The sequence below is a fragment of the Mustela nigripes genome, chromosome 15 (genome assembly GCF_022355385.1).
Source record: "Mustela nigripes isolate SB6536 chromosome 15, MUSNIG.SB6536, whole genome shotgun sequence".
NCBI classification, from domain to species: Eukaryota; Metazoa; Chordata; class Mammalia; order Carnivora; family Mustelidae; genus Mustela; species Mustela nigripes.
The window spans coordinates 32,009,564-32,030,048 of record NC_081571.1 but is presented as its reverse complement, the minus strand read 5'-3'; the positions used below and the strand labels follow the sequence as shown (position 1 = coordinate 32,030,048).

General features: G+C 37.1%; 1 protein-coding gene across 5 annotated transcripts in view; it reads left to right on the top strand.

Annotated features, from left to right (window-relative positions):
• The window catches only part of NAA16 (N-alpha-acetyltransferase 16, NatA auxiliary subunit), a 63,337-nt gene extending 48,790 nt beyond the window's left edge, over positions 1-14,547 (top strand). For all 5 annotated transcript variants that reach the window (XM_059377480.1, XM_059377479.1, XM_059377477.1 and 2 more), the window contains 7 exons: positions 4,729-4,942; positions 5,985-6,178; positions 7,372-7,480; positions 7,904-8,002; positions 8,330-8,473; positions 11,854-11,951; positions 13,165-14,547. In XM_059377480.1, coding sequence (XP_059233463.1) covers positions 4,729-4,942; positions 5,985-6,178; positions 7,372-7,480; positions 7,904-8,002; positions 8,330-8,473; positions 11,854-11,951; positions 13,165-13,362 — 1,056 coding nt within the window. In that variant the 3' untranslated portion in view covers positions 13,363-14,547. The remainder of the gene's footprint in view (positions 1-4,728; positions 4,943-5,984; positions 6,179-7,371; positions 7,481-7,903; positions 8,003-8,329; positions 8,474-11,853; positions 11,952-13,164) is intronic.
• Positions 14,548-20,485: the final 5,938 nt, after the last annotated feature.

Below are 20,485 nucleotides of genomic sequence, written 5' to 3'. Positions count from 1 at the left end.
TTACGTCAGGATCTGCTCTGTAGTCAGCCTCTCTCCAGTTTGTCTTCCCAGGATACTGTTCTGTGTGAACAGCAGTCTGCAGCTGGTTTGCAGGCTTATTGTATTACTTGTTTTTAGGATTATGTGTGATGTGCCTTAGCGAGGGGACTTTTCTTTTCCTTTGTGTGAATTTTGTTTTCCTGTTCTTTGTCATCTCTGAAGCACTCTCCTTCCAAATGGACAACAGGAGGAAAAGAGCCACAAAAGCGCGCCTGAGGCAGTCCTCAGCAGCCCTCAGTTGGGGGCTCATTCGGCACCCCCTGCTCCCATGCTGACGCAGTATAAAGCCACAGGCGGCGTAGTCAGGTGAGCCTGCTGTCTGCACTGGGCAGTCACTTTGGCTGTTTTCCCATGTGAAACTTCTGAGGTGACCCAGAAGAAAGAGAAATTTGCACATCCTCAGGATCATTATAATCCTATCTCCAGCTTCAGCCCCAGTCCTCCTAACATTAATGACCACGTATTTCTTTGTGATATTTATTAAGGATTGTTAGACTATGATGACTTGCAGTTCCTTTACTAAGTTTCATTTAGATTATGCTCTCCCTTGAATTTATAGTGATGTTGGCTCAGGAACATGAAATAAAATTCTATAATGTCAGATCAGCTATATCTACTTTAAGAAATATGATTTGACTGGTAGAAAGCATTTTTGAAGAAAAAAGATTACAGGAAATCACTGGCTATCAGAGATTAATAAAATATGGCAGACATTGTCACCCTCTGTTCCTGTTACATAATTATTGCTAGAAACTTTACTGTTTTGATTTGGATTTGTTAGTCCTTGAGGACAGAACGAATTAGACACAGATTTTAAAAAAGAGTGGGTGGCGGCGGTGCCTGAGTGGCTCAGTCAGTTAAGCGTCTGCCTTTGGCTCAGGTCATGATCTCAGGGTCCTGGGATCCCAGTCCTATATTGGGCTCCCTGCACGGCGGGGAACCTGCTTTTCCCTCTGCCTCTGCCCCTTCCTGCTGCTTGTTTTCTCTCTCTCTCATGCTTACTGTCTCTCAAATAAATAAATGATATCTTTAAAAAAAAAAGCCTATTTGTAAGCTTAGTCTTTTATAGTAAAAGTAAGGCTTAACTCTTCTAGTGGTTGTATGTTGAAGTGTGAGTGCTTAGTACAAATAGGGAGATTAAATATTTTATTAACTGATTAATGCTAAAATTCATTTCTAATAAAATTAACAATCTAAAATAATTCTTAATGATATATATTTTGAAGATTTAAGAGTAATTGCAGAATTTACAGATTTATTATAAGTATCTGCATGAATTGCTTTTGTGCCTGGATTTTAACTATTTTTGTAAAGAAATGAGCACCTTTCAAAAATACAACTTTGCAGTTTACATTCACCTTCAATATACAGTAGAAGTTCAAATAAGGGCTGGGCCTTTCTTTTGCCTTCAAAAATTCATTCAAGAATACTCTCTTCAAGGTTAGTTTCAGCTATGACACATATTGCTGTGAGCTTTTAGTAATTGGATTTAAAATGTTAGAATTCTGGAATGGTCCAGTATAATACTTTCTCTGCTTTCATCTTGCCACCCTCAAAGGATTTTAGGATTATATGTAACAGTTATAAAGTCCAGCCCAATCTGTTTAGAACTTGAGTTTTATTAAAAACAAAAACAAAACAACCATCTTCAGAATATTGGATATAAACTTGTGTTCAGAATAACTTTAAACTATTTTCTTTTAAGAATTCCTTTCTTTTCCTATTTTTCCAGGTGATTAGTTTCTCATTATTTTAGTGTGCTTTATATCTGAAACACAGCAGTAATACATATTTCTAAAACTTTATGATAAGGTCTAGGATTTCCAATAGATCAGAGCCATAGGCAGTTCATAACTTGATCTTCTAGTGCATCTTAATCCTGATCCAGTTGATGCCTGCTTTATGACAGATTTTCTATAAAGGGCACAGAGTCACGTATTACGCTATTTTTGGTCTGGTTATTATTTTTTGACTCAGAGGTTTTTGTTGCCTTTCTGTATGTGAGCTTTTGTTGGTTTTCTCCAGGAACTCTGAGAAGTAGTGGAGTGGGAGAATCTGGGTGAGAAGAGAGGGACAAGTAGGGAATTCTTAAAGGAAACCACACTCTTAAGCTGTCACTAGCATTTCTCAGTTCTTTGCTGACTTGACTTAATGCTGATTCCAGCCCAATTTTGACAAATTAAGCAATTCCTACCAACATTACCTTCCCCTGGTCCCAAAAGAACTAGTAGTTTATATTGAGAAAATTGAGTTAAAAGCCTGAGCTGTGTGTTAAAATTTGGGTACCTAGTTTCTGCAGGAAGCTGGTAGGTGACCATACAGTGTTATTGTTTAGCTAACGTATGGGGAGACTAACTTCACCTGTTTGTGTCAGCTAGTAGATTTTTATGTTTTATAAATCTGGAGACTTAAATCACCTTCAAGGTAGTGTTAGGTAGATCTTTGTGGTGATGGACTAGTTCTGTGTCTTGATTGTGGTTGTATTTACATAAATTTACACATGTGATAAAAATCCTATGGAACTATATACCCACATTGTTCCGATGTCAGTTTTTTAATTTTGTTCTCATACTATCGTTGCGTAGGATATTACTTCTGGGGGAACACTGAGAGAAGAGTGTACAGGATATCTCTATGCTAACTTTGTAACTTCCTCTGAATCTATAATTATTCCAAAATAAAGAATTTTTTAAAAAGAAAATCAAGCTAAGATTATTTAGTTGTTTATAAGTAGGATTCTGCAATATAGTATTTCTTCGCAAGGCAAAATTATTTTGTTAGTATCCTACTTTTCCTAATGTACTCTAGCCTTATGCTGTCCAGCACTGTTAGCTTACTATAGAGTGACCAACATCCTGGTTTGCCTAGGGCAGAGCAGGTTCTTAAGACACAGGGCTTTCATTGGAAAAACCGAGAAAGCCCCAGACAAGCTGGGATAAGTTGGTTACCCTATGTATGGAAGACTAACTGGAGAGAGGCAGCCTGTGGGCTGTTAACTGGAAAAGAGGCGGCTTAAATGTTTGTGGTTCCCTACGGCTCCCTCTAAGACTTGACTCAGATCGTGTCTACTAAAGCTGCTAGAGTATCTCCGGAAACTTACATCTGCCTTTTTACACATAAATGTTTCTCAACTTTAAAATAAAGTCCTGTAATCTCATAGATGTTATCATCTCATTTTGTATTCCTTGATTATTGGCACTGCCATTTTTCCTGAGTTGTATTGGATTTTAAGATCTTAAGGTCTAGAATAACTTGATTTACATTAACCACAAAGATAATTTTGTGGTTTTTTTTTTTTAAAGCATTTCTGAAATATGTAACCCTTCGATTAAAAAAAACAGGTTCATGTTAATTCTTATGATTTGGTTTGTCTTATTGATGAGAGGAATGCAGTTTTCTAACATAACCTGTTAAAGCATGATTCTTAAAGTTATCAACTAATGTTAAATGTTCATTTTTTCCCCCTCTACACTGTGTACTCTTATTCTTTTTATCTTAGAATTCTTCCCTTAAAATCTCAGGTACTTAAAGTAATTCTGTGTGTAGCGTATTTCTAATCACCAGCACAACTAAAATTATGAAATGTGGACAATTAGTAATGTGTCTTCTGCACAGTGAGTTACTTTGGCCCCCAGGACAGAGGGCAGATGAAGTAGGAGAAGAGCTTAATCTGGTTTTGCGTATTGAATCATTCGTTTTTCTTTGTATTTTTAGAGAAGCTAAAATAGGGGAGAAGAAAGAAAATAGAGGTAGAGGTGCACATAGGAAAGAAAATAAAAGTTTACATTGTTTTGAAGTAGCGATGTTAATTGTCTTCTTGCCATGTAAGGAATTAGCTTTTTAACTTCTGGGCCGTGGATCCTTTGAGAATTGAACGAAAGCCTTGAACTCTCTCCTTGGGAAAATGTTATTGTGCTCATTTATACACAGACTACATATTAAGAACCATTGCTAAAATGGAATGTTGATAGATTAGTGGGAGTTTATTGAATGAGAAAAAATCATAATGCTCTGTGTCCAATAAAATTTAAAGTGTCTTGTTTGATTCCTTAACAACTTCGTGAAATTGGCTGTATACATTTCTTTATTCCTAACTGAGATTAAATATTTGAGGCCGTAGGAAATTAAGAGGTCACACATGCCTGATAAGCAGCTTCTCTCTTGAGTTGGCAAAAATTATGCTTATTGAATGTTCCGCCCTATGCCAGATAGTGGCAATAGAGATGATAGGGCTTACCCTCAAAGAACTTACAGTTGAGTAGAATAGTCTGATTTGTAAACATTTAATATGAACCTATATGTATTTGACCTTCATTCAGAGCTCTGTTTAACTTTGTCATGTTGATTTTGGGAGAATACTAAGGAGAAATACTTCCGTAGAGTGAAAAATTAATATATACTGATTTCAGTTTAAAAAAATCTGATCTAACTTATTACACAGACATTGAATATCATCACAAAACATGATTTATAAGGAATGGCCAAGGATTGTTACAACAGAAACTTCAGTAGAATACAAAGAAGAGTTTGATGTCCTTTGTTAGTGTTAAGGACTGCCCAGTAGAAAGGGCAACTAAGTGGAATTGTGACTGCTTACACTGTATTTGGGGCTTTTTATGATTTTCTTTATAAAAATAGACATTGTTGACATCTATGTAAGGAATAATTTTGTGGTTTTTTTTTTTAAAGCATTTTTTTGAGATAACCGATGATCAATTTGATTTCCATACATACTGCATGAGAAAGATGACCCTTCGTGCCTATGTTGACCTTTTGAGATTAGAAGATATACTCAGAAGACATGCTTTCTATTTCAAGGCTGCCAGATCAGCGATTGAAATATACTTGAAATTGTATGATAACCCCTTAACCAATGAGAGCAAACAACAAGAAATACATTCAGGTAACTGGAAAAGAACTTGTGTTAAAAGGATTGAAAAGAAAACTACATTTCAGAATGTCATTAGCATTAACAACATATAGAAAAGCATGTTGTCAAATGGATGTGAAGACCAAATCAGGTCACTTATATGCTAAAAAAAAATGGTGGATGGGGAGAGGGAGGTGCTTGGAAGAAGTCAGTGGGATCCTATTCTGTAGTTGATACTTATAAATAGCCCTAATGGATGACTTGTAATCTTATTTACTTATTTTATTATTAAAGATTTTTTTTTAAAGTAATCTCTACACCCAACATGGGGCTCAAACTCACAACCCCGAGATCAAGAGTACCACATTCCACCAACTGAGCCAGCCAGGTTCCCCACAATCATTTTTATTTTTATCTTCAGTAAGACCAATTGGGAAAAATAGAAATGTCTGGGCTCTTTTTCTTTCTTTCTTTACTTTTTAATAGCTTTGAGCCCTTTTGGGAAATACACATATTCTTACAACTTCCGCTGCCTAGTTGGTTGAAAATAATAGTGCCAATGAGAAGACATGTATAGCTTTTTATTTACTAAAATGTTAGTGTCTACAGATATTTGAGAGATAGTAGCATGGAAGCAAATTTCTGAAGAGATCACAAGTATGTGTAAATGTCTGACTTACCCTTGATATATTCCAAGAGGATCAGTGTCATCACACCCCTGTACGCAGATTGGGACTTGAGGCTCAGCAAGATGAAGTGATTTGCCTAAAGTCATGTATTGTGTGCAAGGTGGAACTGGGCCAAAATTGATTAATTTTGTTTTATTATTAATTTATTTTTTACATTGATGAAATTTAGTCACAGTATTTACCAGTATTTAGTCACAGTAAATACTGTGACTGGTGTGTGTGCTGGGCTGTGGGAATATACTTTCTGAGAAACCTCTGTGTCCTTGCCTTTTCCCCCTTTCCCCTCTTAAAGCTGTACTGCTGTAATGCAGCACTGTGTATTGCTGAAGGATGCGGGGTAAATGGAAACCTTGATTTAGAATTCGTGTTCACTTGGATATTTATAGAAAACCTGTCAGCCAAAGAGCTGAAGAAAATGCTCAGCAAGCAAAGAAGAGCTCAGAAAAAGGCTAAACTGGAAGAAGAGAGAAAGCATGCAGAACGGGAACGTCAACAAAAAAATCAAAAGAAGAAAAGGGATGAAGAAGAAGAAGAAGCCAGTGCTCTCAAAGAAGAACTTATACCTGCAAAGTTAGAAAGGGTGAGATGAATTTACGTGTTTCTTTGTAGGATTTAGGTTATTTGCTTCTGTTCTGGTCATGAACATGTTTTAATTAAATCTAGAGACAGAGCTGTTTTATAATATTTCAAGGTCATTATGATAGTTAATTATTTTTGAGTGATAATGTGCAAATTTTGGTTAATGCAAATGACACATAGAATTGTAGTTGTGGTGGGCAGCACAGTGGTCCCTGAAATCCAGCCACATTCCGAATCCTGGAATTTGTAAATATGTTGTATTACACAGCAATGTGGAATAATGTGGCAGATGGCCTTAAAATAAGGAAGTTAGCCTGGATGATCTGGGTGAGCCCAGGAGAATCACAGTGGGTCTTCAAAGGAGAGGGGGTTGGAGTAGCTGAGGAGACTCAGTCCTCTGTTATCTGGTTCTGAAGAGGGAATGAGGGAACGGCAAATGGAGATGATGGGCAACCCTGAGAAGCCAAAAAGGGCATTGAAACACACTCTCCCTTAGCGCCTCCGAAAGGGACATGGTCCTGCTGACTTCTTGATTTTTGAACCTGGCGCGACCCATGTCGGACTTTAGACCTACAGAACTGCCAAGATAATAACTCTGTGTTGCTTTATTGACACTAAATTTTTGGTAATTTGTTAGAGCAGCCAATTACCTGTTACATCTGGAAACATTTTGTATATCTTGATAGGTTTTAGTTAAAGATAAAGCACTTCATCTCTGGGATTTTCTCAAAGTGTCCTAGTTTTTTGGGGATCAGATTTAGGGAAATAATTTAACTTTCAGGTTTATTTACTGTGGAATCTAGCATAAGGATTGTAAACTGGTGATTTTTTTTCTACTTACACAATGCAATTGTATTTGTCTCCGTACTTTGAATGTTTCAAGATTAAGGGCTATCAGTATTTGGTGTCCCATCTCCTTAAGCCTGTGAAATAATTTCCTGGACATTTTGGAGTTTGATGAGATTATATTGGTTTTATAATCAGAAAAAATAATAGAGCTATTTTCATTTTGAAATTATTGACTATTTTATTTTGAATTTGTTTACAGATAGTTTTAAAATGTTTTCTTGCTTATTTGGTCATATAAAGAGAACTGTAAATTACTTTAGATATGTATTAATATGAGATTTTGGGTGAATTTAACTTGTATAGCTGTTTTTAAATGTAGTAATTTTCCTTTCTGTTTCAAAATAGATAGAAAATCCATTAGAAGAAGCTATCAAGTTCCTTATACCTCTTAAGAACCTTGTTGCTGATAACATTGACACTCATCTGTTAGCATTTGAAATATATTTTAGAAAAGGTAATCATTTGAATTCAGTTGTTAATCCTTACTTATATTGGTGACCATATTCAGTGTGATCTTTATTAGTTAGATAGTTAGAGTTCCATTTCAGCCTTCCACAAAGTCTCCTGTTCCCTTTTTCCTTTTCTACTCAAAACTTTACGGGGCAATCAGAATATTATGATCAAATCCATTTTGAGAATAGTTTGAACAGTCATACAAATTGTTTACCTGAAGCATTCAATTCTACATGATTTCAAGCTTTTCTTAGAAAATAAAAATTGTTTTTGATAACCAAAGTCAGCTGTGAATTTTGCTTATGAATGTTACAGGAAAGGTAACATTTTGTCACTGGAATTTAAGTGAGGCTAAAATAAAGTGACTAAAACAGCGTACATAAATATTCATGCTGTTACTTTTATATTTTCTTTTCTGACACAGGGAAGTTTCTGTTGATGCTGCAGTCTGTCAAACGAGCTTTTGCCATCAACAGTAATCACCCATGGTTACATGAATGTTTAATTAAATTTTCTAAGTCTGGTAAGTATACAAAAGGTAATGTTAATGTAAAAGCGAATATGACAGTTCAGCAGCCTTCTGTTAAGTTGGACATTAAAAAGATTTGCAATAATATAAAGCAAAAAAAGATAATATTTGTAGTGCATCTATAAATTAAACATGCTAGTAAGAATATGCTAAAAATTAGTACATTTTTAAGCTAGAATATATTTATATTCCAAAGGAGCAATATTTTACTATGTAAAGTATATCAGGCTTAATAATAAATGTAAATGTCTTTAAAAATGCTGATTTTGTTTCAGAGAACAGATGAAAAAATTTTTAATTCCAAATATTTTGTTTTTATAGTGTCTAATCATAGTAATCTTCCAGACATTGTGAGCAAAGTTCTATCTCAAGAAATGCAGAAAATATTTGTCAACAAAGATTTGGAAAGTTTTAATGAGGATTTTCTCAAGCACAATGCTACCTCTCTTCAGCATCTGCTTTCAGGTCAGTGTCTGACTCCCGGGGTTAGAACATTTATGGAAGAGGTTAGAATGTAATGAAAGTGAAAGTTTGTAAAGATGTTCAGCCTTATAAATTATCATAGAAAAAGAAATCAACACAATATAATTTTTGATCTTTCAAAATAAGAAAGGTTTGTTTTGTTGGTTTGGAAAAAGGAGATGAAAGTATGGTAAAGACATGGTGAATAAGCACTTGGTATTTTGCTTCTGAGAGTGTAAAGTGGCCGTGCCGTTTAGGAAAGCAGTCTGTCATTCTGAGTAAGAACTTCACATTGGGGTGCCTGGGGGGCTCAGTCGTTTGAGTGTCTGACTCTTACTTTCAGCTCGTTATGATCTCAGGGTCCTGGTGTTAGGTCCGTGATTAAAGGAGCGAGACTGATACAAAGCGAAGGTCAAGCAAAGCTTTATTTTGCGCCAAGCATCAAGAATCAAACCGACCATTCAGGGCCGCCTCTTCCAGAGAGAGCGAGCGACTCCCAGCCTCACAGACTGACTTTTATAGAGCAAAGGCCATGTGGTTGAGCCTGGCCACACTCAGGTGGCCAATGAGATTGCAACACTCAGAGAAAGCTGCACAGTCATGCTAGGTCACACACAGGTGGCCCTTTGAATTACAATTCACCCCATAGTGGCTATTTGAACTAGCTTATCACCTTGGTCAGAATTGGTGCCCAAAAGGCGGGGCCCACACTCCTTGGTAGCTAGGGAAACAGTATGCTCACCCCACTGATTGGAAGTCTCCACCTGACCTGATGACCGACCCCCCTCTCCCAGAGTATTTGGGCTCTGTTATCACGGACTGGTCAACCCTTTCTACTGGTTTCCCAGACTTGCTTTTAAGTAAGTTTCCCTTGCCGGGGGAGGGGGCAGGGTCAGTTGAAGTTTTACTGCATAAACACAAAATCACTGTTTAACCGAGATGAAATCGCTCTGGCTAAATAGGCCCTTACACTGGATTGAGTCCAACGAGGGGCTGTGTGCTGAGCGGGAATCTGCTTGAGACTCTCTCCCCTGCCCCTTCGTGTGTGTGCACTCAAATAAATGAAATAAATCTTTTTATTTTTTAAGATTTTTATTTATTTATTTGATAGACCGAGATCACATGTAGGCAGAGAGGCAGGCAGAGAGAGAGGGGGAAGCAGGCTCCCCGCTGAGCAGAGAACCTGATGCAGGGCTCAATCCCAGGACCCTGAGATCATGACCAGAACTGAAACCAGAGGCTTTAACCCACTGAGCTACCCAGGTGCCCCTAAATTAAATAAATCTTTAAAAAAAAAAAAAAAAAGAGCTTCACATTATCTGTGATTTCTTGGCTGTGGTCATACTTTTGCAAATAATTTTAAAGAATTAATCCAAAGCAAAGATAGGGCTTTACATGTAAAGATGGTAACTGAAATGTTGTGTGTAAGTGTAGGGAAAAGAACAGAAACAAATTTAATGTATGTCTAGTATGAGGGGAAATGGTAGTAAGTTTGTAATGAGATAGAAAACTAGGCAGTCCTATAATATTTATTCAAAAAATTTGTAATAATAGTGGTAAGTAATTTTATAATATGTACACAGAATTAACATAAAATATAATCTCAACTATGTTAAAAAAAATGCCTACATGGGATAAAGGCTAAAAAGAAATACATATGGAAGCTTTAGTTGTTTCCGTTCACATTTTGTGGTTATGAATGATCTTTTTTTTCTTGTATTTTTATTACTTCATATGTTTTATTTATATCCTGCCAGTTACAGGAAGGATTATAGGCAGTTTATACAAATTCACAAAACAACAAAATGGCATGGATAGACAAGATGGTAAACTGGACAAAAGACTGTATAATTATGCAAGAAGTGTTTAATTATGCTCCTTCAGTAAGCCATATATTTAAATATTTCAACCTAAGTTTTCTTGTTCTAAAGGGAAACTTTCTGATTCTGTTGTCTATGGAAAATTCTTTCCTATGAAAAATGACAGCTTCATGGTAGTAAGGACAGATAATTTCTCTTCAAGAATACAGGATAATGAAAGAAAACATTTCTATATTATTATTATAGGAAATGCCTTCCCAAATATGTGAAATTCTAAGAAAAAGGTAATTTTTGCCACATAAAAATAAAACCCCATGAAGAAAGTCAGAAGGCTGGGGCACCTTCTGTCAAGTAGAGCATGTGACTCTTGATCTCAGGGTTGTGAGCTCAAGCCCTATGTTAGGGGAAGAGATTACTTAATAAATAAAAATTTAGAAGAAAAGTTAAAAGGCTAACTGAAAAAAAAATATTTACAAATCTGCAACTAATTAAAAGCTAATAATATATGTAGAGCTCTTATAAATTAACAGTAAACAGTATAAATTGGTAGAAGTCCAAGAGAAAAATGAGCATAGAGTATGGACCAGGAGATATAGGAGATACAGACATGGAGAAAGAGGTTATTAAAATACCTGTTGTCTCCACTGTGAAAGGGAAGTCTTCACTGGTGAACTCTACCAAACATTTAAAGAGGAGTTAATCCCTATTCTTCTCAAACTATTCCCCAAAATAGAAGAGGAAGAAAAACTTCCAGATTCATTCTATGAGGTCAGCCTTATGATACCAAAACCAGATATAGACCATACAGAAGGAGAGCTACAGGCCAGTATCCCTGATGAACATAGGTGCATAAATCCTCAACAAAATATTAACAAACTGAATCCAACAATTCATCAAAAAATCGTTCACCACAATCAAGTGGGATTTCCTCCTGGGTTACAAGGGTTCAGTATTTGTAGATCATTCAGTGTGAAACATCGCATCAATGAGAGAGAAAGGGTAAACACCATATGATCATTTTAGTGGATGCAGAAAAAATAGCACCCAGGAATAGGGATAAAAAAAAACCTTTAAGAATTACTTACATTCTTTGTGAACATGAAAGCGTTTTCCTTTTGTCCCTCTGTCACACTTCTCTGTGACGGTAATTTGTTCCTTAGTTGTTTTATTTGAAGGTATCATCTTTAAAAAATAATTTTAGCTACAGGGTAGCCCATATTTATAATTTAAGCTTTAGCATTTCCAGGGTGAAGGGTGGTTGTTAAATCTGGTCTCCTGGTAAGTGTTTGACAACCATCTCTCTTTGACAGAAGAAGCCCTGATTTGCAGCATTTTGCCATAATATAAACACTCCCGTTGTGCCCCTATTCTGTCAGTAGGATGTCACTGAATTGGGAGTTGTGTGGTGACTTTGCATCTGGCTCCCAAGTTCTGAGTAGGAGTCAGCTCCAACCCACTGCTGATTAAATGCTTGGAACCCTATTTGAAGTCACTGGTTGATGTTAGTTGAATCAATTGTAAGATCTTGGAGTTCACTCATTTTGTAGTATCTTGGTATTTCAGGGGCTAAAATGATGTATTTTCTGGATAAGTCAAGGCAAGAGAAAGCAATTGCTATTGCCACTAGATTGGATGAAACTATAAAAGATATAAATGTAAAGGTAAGATTTTTCAGATTGATTTCTGCAAATTTGTGGATATGGAATGCTCTGACAGAACATGGGTCTTTACAGCATAATTCTTGAGTGGGCCTTCAGAGTTATGTCTGGATTTGGATCTGAGCTATCACACATATTAGGCAGATTTCCACTTCTTGGCTTCCTCTTCCTCATTTATAAGATGAGGATGAAAACATAGGCATACCTGGGAGATACTGTGGGTTCAGCTCCAGACTATTACTGATAAAGTGAATAGCACAACAAAATGTGTCTGGTGAATTTTTTGTTTTCCCAGTGCATATAAAAGTTATGTTTATACTGTACTGTAGTCCGTCAAGTGTGTAATAGTGTTATGTCTAAAAAAAAAAACAATCTAAATGCCTTAGTTAAAAAAAAGTTTATTACTGAGAAATGCTAACCATCATCTGAGATTTCAGCAAGTTGTAATCACTGATGGCAGATCATAATAACAAATATAATAATAGTGACTAAGTTTGAAATATTTGCAAGAATCACCAAAATATGACACAGGGACACAAAGTGAGCAAATACTGTTGGGAAAATGGTGACAGTAGCATTGCAGACACCGGGTTGCCATAGCCTTCAATTTGTAAGAAACATAGTATCTGTGAGGCACAGTAACACCGGCTGTGTCTGTACCACTTAACCTGCTTGGCAGGAGGGTTCCCCGAAATACTGTCCTGCACAGGGCTTACTCCCTGCCGGCGCATAGTAAGCCCTCAGGAAATGGGAACTACTGTGGTTAATAAAGGACATTTTCATTGTAGTGACTAGTTTCAGAGAGTCGCTTTTTCAAGCAGTAGAATTTTGCCATTTTTTAAGACTTTGCAGAATTGATTTCTAAAATGTTCCTGTTCTAAACCGAGGGTTGTTGGAGGGGAGGTGGGTGGGGGATGGGATAACTGGTGATGGGCCTTGGGGAGGATACATGATGCGAGGAATCCCTGAACTCTACCGATGAAACTAATAATACACCAGATGTTAAGTAATTGAATTTAAATTCAAAAAAATAAATAAATAAAATGTTCCTGTTTTGAGGTGATTACTAACTGTGAGTAGCAAGAAGTTCTCTTACGCTGAGGCCTTGCCAGTTTTCTTTTGCTTAATTAATGCCTTGCAACTTTTGGTTATTAAAATGATTAGTAACCCAGCCTTTTTTCTTAAAAATTATTTTTATTCTCGCCTTTTTAAATAGACTTTACTAAAGGTTTCCGAGGCACTGCTTGATGGCAGCTTTGGGAACTGTAATTCCCAGTATGAAGAATACAGAGTGGCCTGTCATAACCTGCTTCCTTTCACTTCTGCTTTCCTGCCCGGTGCAAGCGAAGCTGACGGTCCCGGTGTGGCACTCAACCACACAGCCAACTATGATGTCTTGGCAAACGAAATTTGAAATCCCATAGAAAGTCGACTCCTAGAAGACTCAGAGCTGAATTCAGGTCAGGGTTTCCTTTTCAGGTATATTTTAATATAGGTATGAAGTGAAATCATTGGGTAGAGTTTGGCAGTATTCTGTAAACTTACTTTATCCTTTATCTGACCCTGCCAATTTACATAAACTCTTTTGAAAATTACCTGTTTATACCTGTACAGTTTTCTTAAACTTTCAGATCATCAACATTGTGATGGGTGCTGTCACTTCTGTATTATGACTATATTTTTATTGTGCTCAGTTGTGTACAGCCCCACTGTAGTGTTTTCTTTAGATCCTGGTTTCAGAATCTGTGTTTTGATCTGTTATTGTTTGTTGTATTATTGTTTATTTGGTTGCTTTTTGATTAAAGCACATCAGTTTTAAAGTGTAAACTATATTTTAAAAACAACATGAAACTTTTTTTTTGGCAACAGAGAGGTTTATTTTTGAATTTATTTCAGTTTGCCCTTTTTTCCACCTTAATTTTTTCATGATTTGCCATTTCCTCCTTAATATCCATGAAAATGCCACTTTCTGTTGAATATGGGTACTCCAGTTTTATGTAGATGATTCAGAATGTGGGGACTGGTTTGCCTCTTAATCATAAAAATTCACTGGTAAATTTGTTGCATATCCTTAGATCAGTCTTTTAAGGACCTATGTGTAAGAATTACGCTATCTTGATTAAGTTGCTTCAGGTGTTAACAAGTAGTTTATATCTAAGTGGTGTGCTTCAAGGGAGCATAATAGGGAAGAATACAAATTATAAAGAAACATTGTTACTCTTATAGCCATGCATTGACTCTTAAATATGTTTTTGTATCAGCAAAATGAGAATTTAAACTATTGTTAGTTTATTAAAACATTGTTGAGCAATATTTTTGGGCGGGAATATAGGTTTTTGTTTTATCTTGTACAGAAAACAATATTGGAATCATTCAGTATATTTCTTTCAGAACTGTGTAAATATGTCTAATATTAATACATCCCTTTAAGGCAAATATGAATTCAAAAAGGGAGATTTTATTTAGAGAATCCATTCTAATTAAAATGGTTTTCCTTCACTCTAAGCTGTTTAGCTTCATAATTGTTAAGAGAAGAAAAACTCACTGTAAAATAAGGCCAACCTATATAATGCTGTAATAAATTATTTTGTACACAGCTGCTTATTTGTATTTGTGTTATTATTTCACATAAAATATTTTTGCAAAATGTTTTTTCTTCAAAGGAATAAAAACTTAATCATTTAATTTTTAAGTTTATAAAAAAGAAAGTTGGTTATTAAAAAATAAACACCTACCAATAAATTCTGATGCCATAGCAGCTTGGTTTCTTTTTAGTGTTTTAATAATTTTTGAACTTGGCAGTCTGTCGGGAGCCAGTACAGGAGGCCTACTATAAGAGCTGTAAGGGACTGAATATGATTGGCTGTTCATTTAGGTCCACTCGCGCGGGAGGTGCATGAGCACTGCGGTGATTGGCTAGGCGGGCTAAGCTGCCGGTGTGTATATGCTTGAATGTACTTGTAGAGGGGCGGGCCCGCCGGGAGCCAGGCCGCGCCGGGCCGGCCGGAGGGAGCCGCAGCCCGGACCCTGGCGGCGGCAGCGGCGGCCACGGTGGTGGTGTCGGCGGGCGCCGAGGGGCGGCGCGCGGCCCTGGGGGCGGCGGCGGCAGCGACGGCCCAGGCCCAGCGGGGCGGCGGGAGCTGCGTGCTGTGCTGCGGAGACCTGGAGGCCACGGCGCTGGGCCTCTGCGACCACCCGGTGTGCTACCGCTGCTCCACCAAGATGCGGGTGCTGTGGGAGCAGCGCTACTGCGCCGTGTGCCTCGAGGAGCTGCGCCAGAGGGGGAAGAAGATAAAAAGAAGCCATTAAAGAAGTTTGCCTCCACGCGTGTCTCCGTGTCGTTCTCGCTGGCGAGAGCAACAGCAGTCTTTGTCACGAAGTGATTCTGGCAGGCATGTAATTCATTATGTTACTTTCAGCCAAATGCCACTTGCATAAATGATTCCCATTAATCATAACGTGAAAATCATGCTGGCAGCAGCAGTGTTTTATTTTTTATTTTTTTCAGTGCTGGTCTTTTAAAAGGCATCTCACTGGGATCACTTAAGAATTTCTGAGAGTTACAGGGTGGATGCACTTGAAATGTGAGGAGCTGGGTTCAAGGTGTGGAAGGCAGGATAAAGGGTGAAATCCAGTAGCGTCTGAGTCAGTGGATGGAGGTTGTATCTGTTCTCCCTAACTCCCATCATACTTTGAATATAAGCATCTTATAAACCTGGTATAGGGTGCACTTGGGTGGCTCAGTGGGTTAAGCCTCTGCCTTCCACTCAGGCCATGATCTCAGGGTCCTGGGATCAAGTCCCACATCGGGCTCTCTGCACAGTGGGGAGCCTGCTTCCCCCTCTGTCTCTGCCTGCCTCTCTGCCTACTTGTGATCTCTGTCTGTTGAATAAATAAAGAAAAATCTTTAAAAGCAAAAAACAAAAAAAACCTGGGATAGGGACAGGGATCTTTTTAGTTAAGGGGGCTGGTGGTGTGTCTTGTTCCCCCACTCCCTACCCACTGTCTCCAGCTTGGCAGAGGCCCTTTACCTTTCAGAAAGCTTAAGAAGAAGCATCTGAGAACCAAGTACTTTCAGAAGTCTCTAGTCTCAAGAGAAAATTGAGAAGTCCTTTGTCCTGGGAGATCTGCCAAGATTATCAGAACAGATAGGAAAAGACACAAAGATTCAAAGCATAGTGTGGTCATTTAAGAATTTGGCTTCCAGTTTCTTGTGATTTCTTGCGGAACGGAATGTATTTAGTGGGCAAAGCCTAGAGGGTAAAGAACCATAATTCAGTCTGTATTGTGCACCTATTATGTTTCAGACACTAGTCTAGGTATGACATCTACAGTAGTGGGCAGAATTAAGTGCTCTTCTCATGGAGTTTATATGCTAATGAAAGGAGGGAGAAACAAATATAGGATATATTATTCGGTAGTGATAATTGCCATGAAGAAAAACCAAGCACAGTGTGAAAACAGAGAGTAGTGTTGATTATAGTGAAATTTTTGACTAGCAAAGAAATAGTCGAAAAACTTACAGAGGAAAAAAGATTATTCTCAAAGGAAAGAGAATCAGATTTATCGAAAGCATCATTGAATATAAGAAGGAGGGTTTTTTCCAAGTAGTGAAGAAAAATTCCTTTGAGTTTAAAATTTTATATCCAGCCAAATTAGCCTAGATTGTCATAGTATCTAAAAATATCTTCAAGTGGGGCTCCTGGGTGGCTCAGTCCCTTGATCCCCTTTGCTTCAGTGATTTTCATCTTCATCCTGATCAAACTAACCAGTCCCTTGGCCACATCCTCTCCTTGCATGGGTAGAAACTTCCACATCTGAAATAACTTACACAAGTCATGCTGACTCTGGTCTCCCGTTCCTCTTCCCCTGTTCATTCAGTTATTCCTTCCATAGCTGTTTCAGTTCACCACAGCCTCCCACGATTCTCTCAAAGAGCTTGAATGACCCATCTCTATCTTTGCCTTTATAGTTCCATCAGTTCAGAACTCTTGTCAACGATTTTGTCATTCCACTGGGCTTCATTTCTGTGCCAAGAAAAAGTCTCAAGCTTGGTTGAATTCAATAACAAGGATCCTCCAGTCTCTTGGACTGATGCCACTAGATAAGTGGGCTTAGTGGGCTCTAATCTCACAAGAGTTCATACTTGGTTTCCCAGTATGCTGTCTCTTAGCTACTTAAAAAATTCTCCACTCACTCCTCAGGGTGCCCTTTCTGCCTTGCTCTCAGGTGTGGTAGGCGGATCATGTGATAGGCCCTCCTCCTGCCCAAAGACATCCATGTCCTAAACCTGGAAACCTGGGAATGTGTTACTTTCTATGGCAAAAGGACCCCATAGGCGTGATTAAAGATCTTGAGATGGGAAGATAATTCTGGATATCTAGAGTGGGCCCTGAATGTAATCACAGGGTCCTTTGTCTTTGTGTCATCTGTTTACAGCTTTTAAGGAATTGGTCCATTTTTTTTTTTTTTTTTTTTTTTTAAGGAATTGGTCCATTTCATCTAGTTTATCAGACTTGTGGGCATGGAGTTGTTCACAATATTCCTTTATTATCCTTTTAATATCCATGAAGCCAGTAGTGATGGCCTCCTTTTTATTTCTGTTAGTAATATTGTGTCTTCTCTCTTTCTTGGATAGCCAGCTTAGAGGTTTGATTTTTTTTTTCAAAGAACTAGCTTTTGGTTTCATTGATTTCCTATTTTCAACAACATTGATTTCTGCTCAAATTTTTATTATGTCTGTTTTTGGTTCTTTCCCTTTGGATTTTTTTTTTTTTTTTTTTTGCTCTTTTTCTAGCTTTCCCAGAAATTTAGATTATTGCTTTAGATCTTTCTTCTCTAATATATGCATTTAGTCCTATAAATTTCACTTTAAGCACTGCTTTGCTGCATCCCACAAACTTTAATAAGTCCTGTTTTCATTTAGCTCAAAATACTTTTAAATTTCTCTTCATATTTCCTCTTTGACTCATGTGTTATTTATAGGTGTTTTGTTAATCTCCAAATACTTGGAGATTGTTCAACTATTTCTATTATTGATTTCTAATTTAATTCCATTGTCATCTGAGAGCATGTTTTGTGTGAATTTCATTCTTTTATGTTTATTAAAGTGTGTTTTATGACCCAGAATGTGGTCTAATTAGTGAATAGTCCATGTCAGCTTGAGAAGAATGTGTATTTTGCTGTTGCTGGATGAAGTGATCTATAAATGTCACAACCAGTGGGCTGATGAAGCTTTGGATTCAACTATATCCTGATATTCTGGCTGCTGTATCTGTCAATTACTAATGGAGAGGTGTTGAAGTCTCCAACTATAATCATGGATTTGTCTCTCTCTCCTTGTAGTTCTATCAGTTCTTGCTTCACTTATATTGATGCTTTGTTGTTAGGCACATACAAAAGAATTGTTATATCTTCTTGGGGAATTCACCCCTTTATTACGTGATGGTTCCTTTATCCCTAATAATTTTTCTTGTTGTGAAGTCGTTTTGTCTGAAATTAATGTAGCTACTCCAGCTTTTTTTTTTTAATTAATGTTAGCATGGTATATCTTTCTCTATCCCTTAACTTTAAATCTGTGTATTTACGTTTAGAGTAGTGGACTTCTTAGACACAGCGTAAAATAAGGTCTTGTTTTTTAAAATCCATTCTGATAGTTTGTATTTAATTGGTATTTTTAAATCATTCACATTTCAAGTGATTATTGATATTGTTGGATTAAAATCTACCATATTAGTAACTTTCCATTACCCTTATTCTTTGTTTTAAGAATTTTCCAAAATTAATTACAGACAATGAACAGACCCAGGAAGCTCAGAGAACACCAATTCGGATAATTACCAAAAAACTACACCTAACCAAACTATATTCAAACTTCAGAAAATAAAAGACAAAGGGAAAATCTTATAAAAAGAGAAAAACAAACCTCACTTTATCTTTAAAATGACATAGATAAAAATTACATCAGACAGCTCTGTAGAAACCAAGCAAGCAGAAGAGAATAGAGTGAAATATTTCAAGTTGTTAAAAGGAAAAACCCACCAGCCAAGAACTCCATGCAACAAAATTATCCTTCAAAAGTGGAGGAGACAAAAAAAAAATTCATTTCAAGACAAAAATTGAGGGAATTTGTCAGCAGGAGACCAGTCTCATATGCAATGTTAAAAATTCTTCCGAGAAGGAAAAAATGATATAAGTTAGAGACTTAGATGAGGTAAAGAGAAGAGTGTTAGAGATGGACTAAAGGTAAAATACAGTGTCTTATTTTTCTTATTTTGAATGATTTTCACTAATTCTTAATTCTTATTTTTAATTGATCTAGCACATAACGGTTTTTCAAAATAATATTATTGGATATATTGGATATATATTGGATATACTGGCTCATCCAATAATATTGGATGATTATAGCTTATGGATAAGTAGTATGAATGACAACAGTGTCATGAGACAGGAGGGAGGAATTGGGAATACCTTTTTTTTTTTTTTTAAAGATTTTATTTATTTATTTGACAGAGAGAGATCACAAGTAGGCAGAGAGGCAGGCAGAGAGAGAGAAGAGGAAGCAGGCTCCCTGCTGAGCAGAGAATCTCAGGACCCTGAGATCATGATCTGAGCCAAAGGCAGTGGCTTAACCCACTGAGCCACCCAGGTGCCCCAAATTGGGAATACTTTCTTAGAAGATACCTGCACTACCCAAGATAGTGATACAGTATTACTTGAAAGTTAGATTAGTTGTCCCAAAGAATCCAAAATCGCTAATTTAAAGGGATACATGCATCCTGGGTTTATAGCAGCATTACTTAAGATAGCCAACATACAGAAGCAGCCCAGATATCCACTGATTGATGAACAGATGAAGAAGGTGTGGTATGCACACACAATGGAATATTATTCAGCCATAAAAAGAATGAAATCTCGCCATTTGCAACAACATAGATGGAGCTAGAGAGTATAATGCTAAGCAAAATAAGTCAGAGAAAGGCAAACACCATATGATTTCACTTATATGTAGAATTTAAGAAACAAAACAAAAGGAAAAAAGAGAGAGACCAAGAAACAGACTCTTAACTATAGAGAAAAACCTGATGTTACCAGAGGGGAGGTGGGTAGTGAGGATGGGAAACGGGTGATGGGGATGAAGGAGGGCGCTTGGGATGAGCACTGGGGGATGTACGGAAGTGCTGAATCACTGTATGATATACATGAAGCTAATGTAACTCTACAGCGACAAGAATTAAAAACTGTACTAAAGAAGACTAAATTAGTTGTCAACGTATATTACAAACACTAGGGCAACCGCTCAGGAAATTATAAGAGAAGTATAATTATTATGCCAAGAAACGAGGGAAAATGAAACCATAGAAATGGTTCAGTTGAAACCAGAGAAGGCAGAAAAAGAGCAGATCAAAAAACAAAAACAAAAAACGGACGACTCCCCCTAAAACTCCCAAACAAAAAACAAAACAGGGGCAAAGAATTAAAAACCATTTCTTTCTATTCTGTTTGTCTGTCCCTTCATCTGTTGTCTATTTATC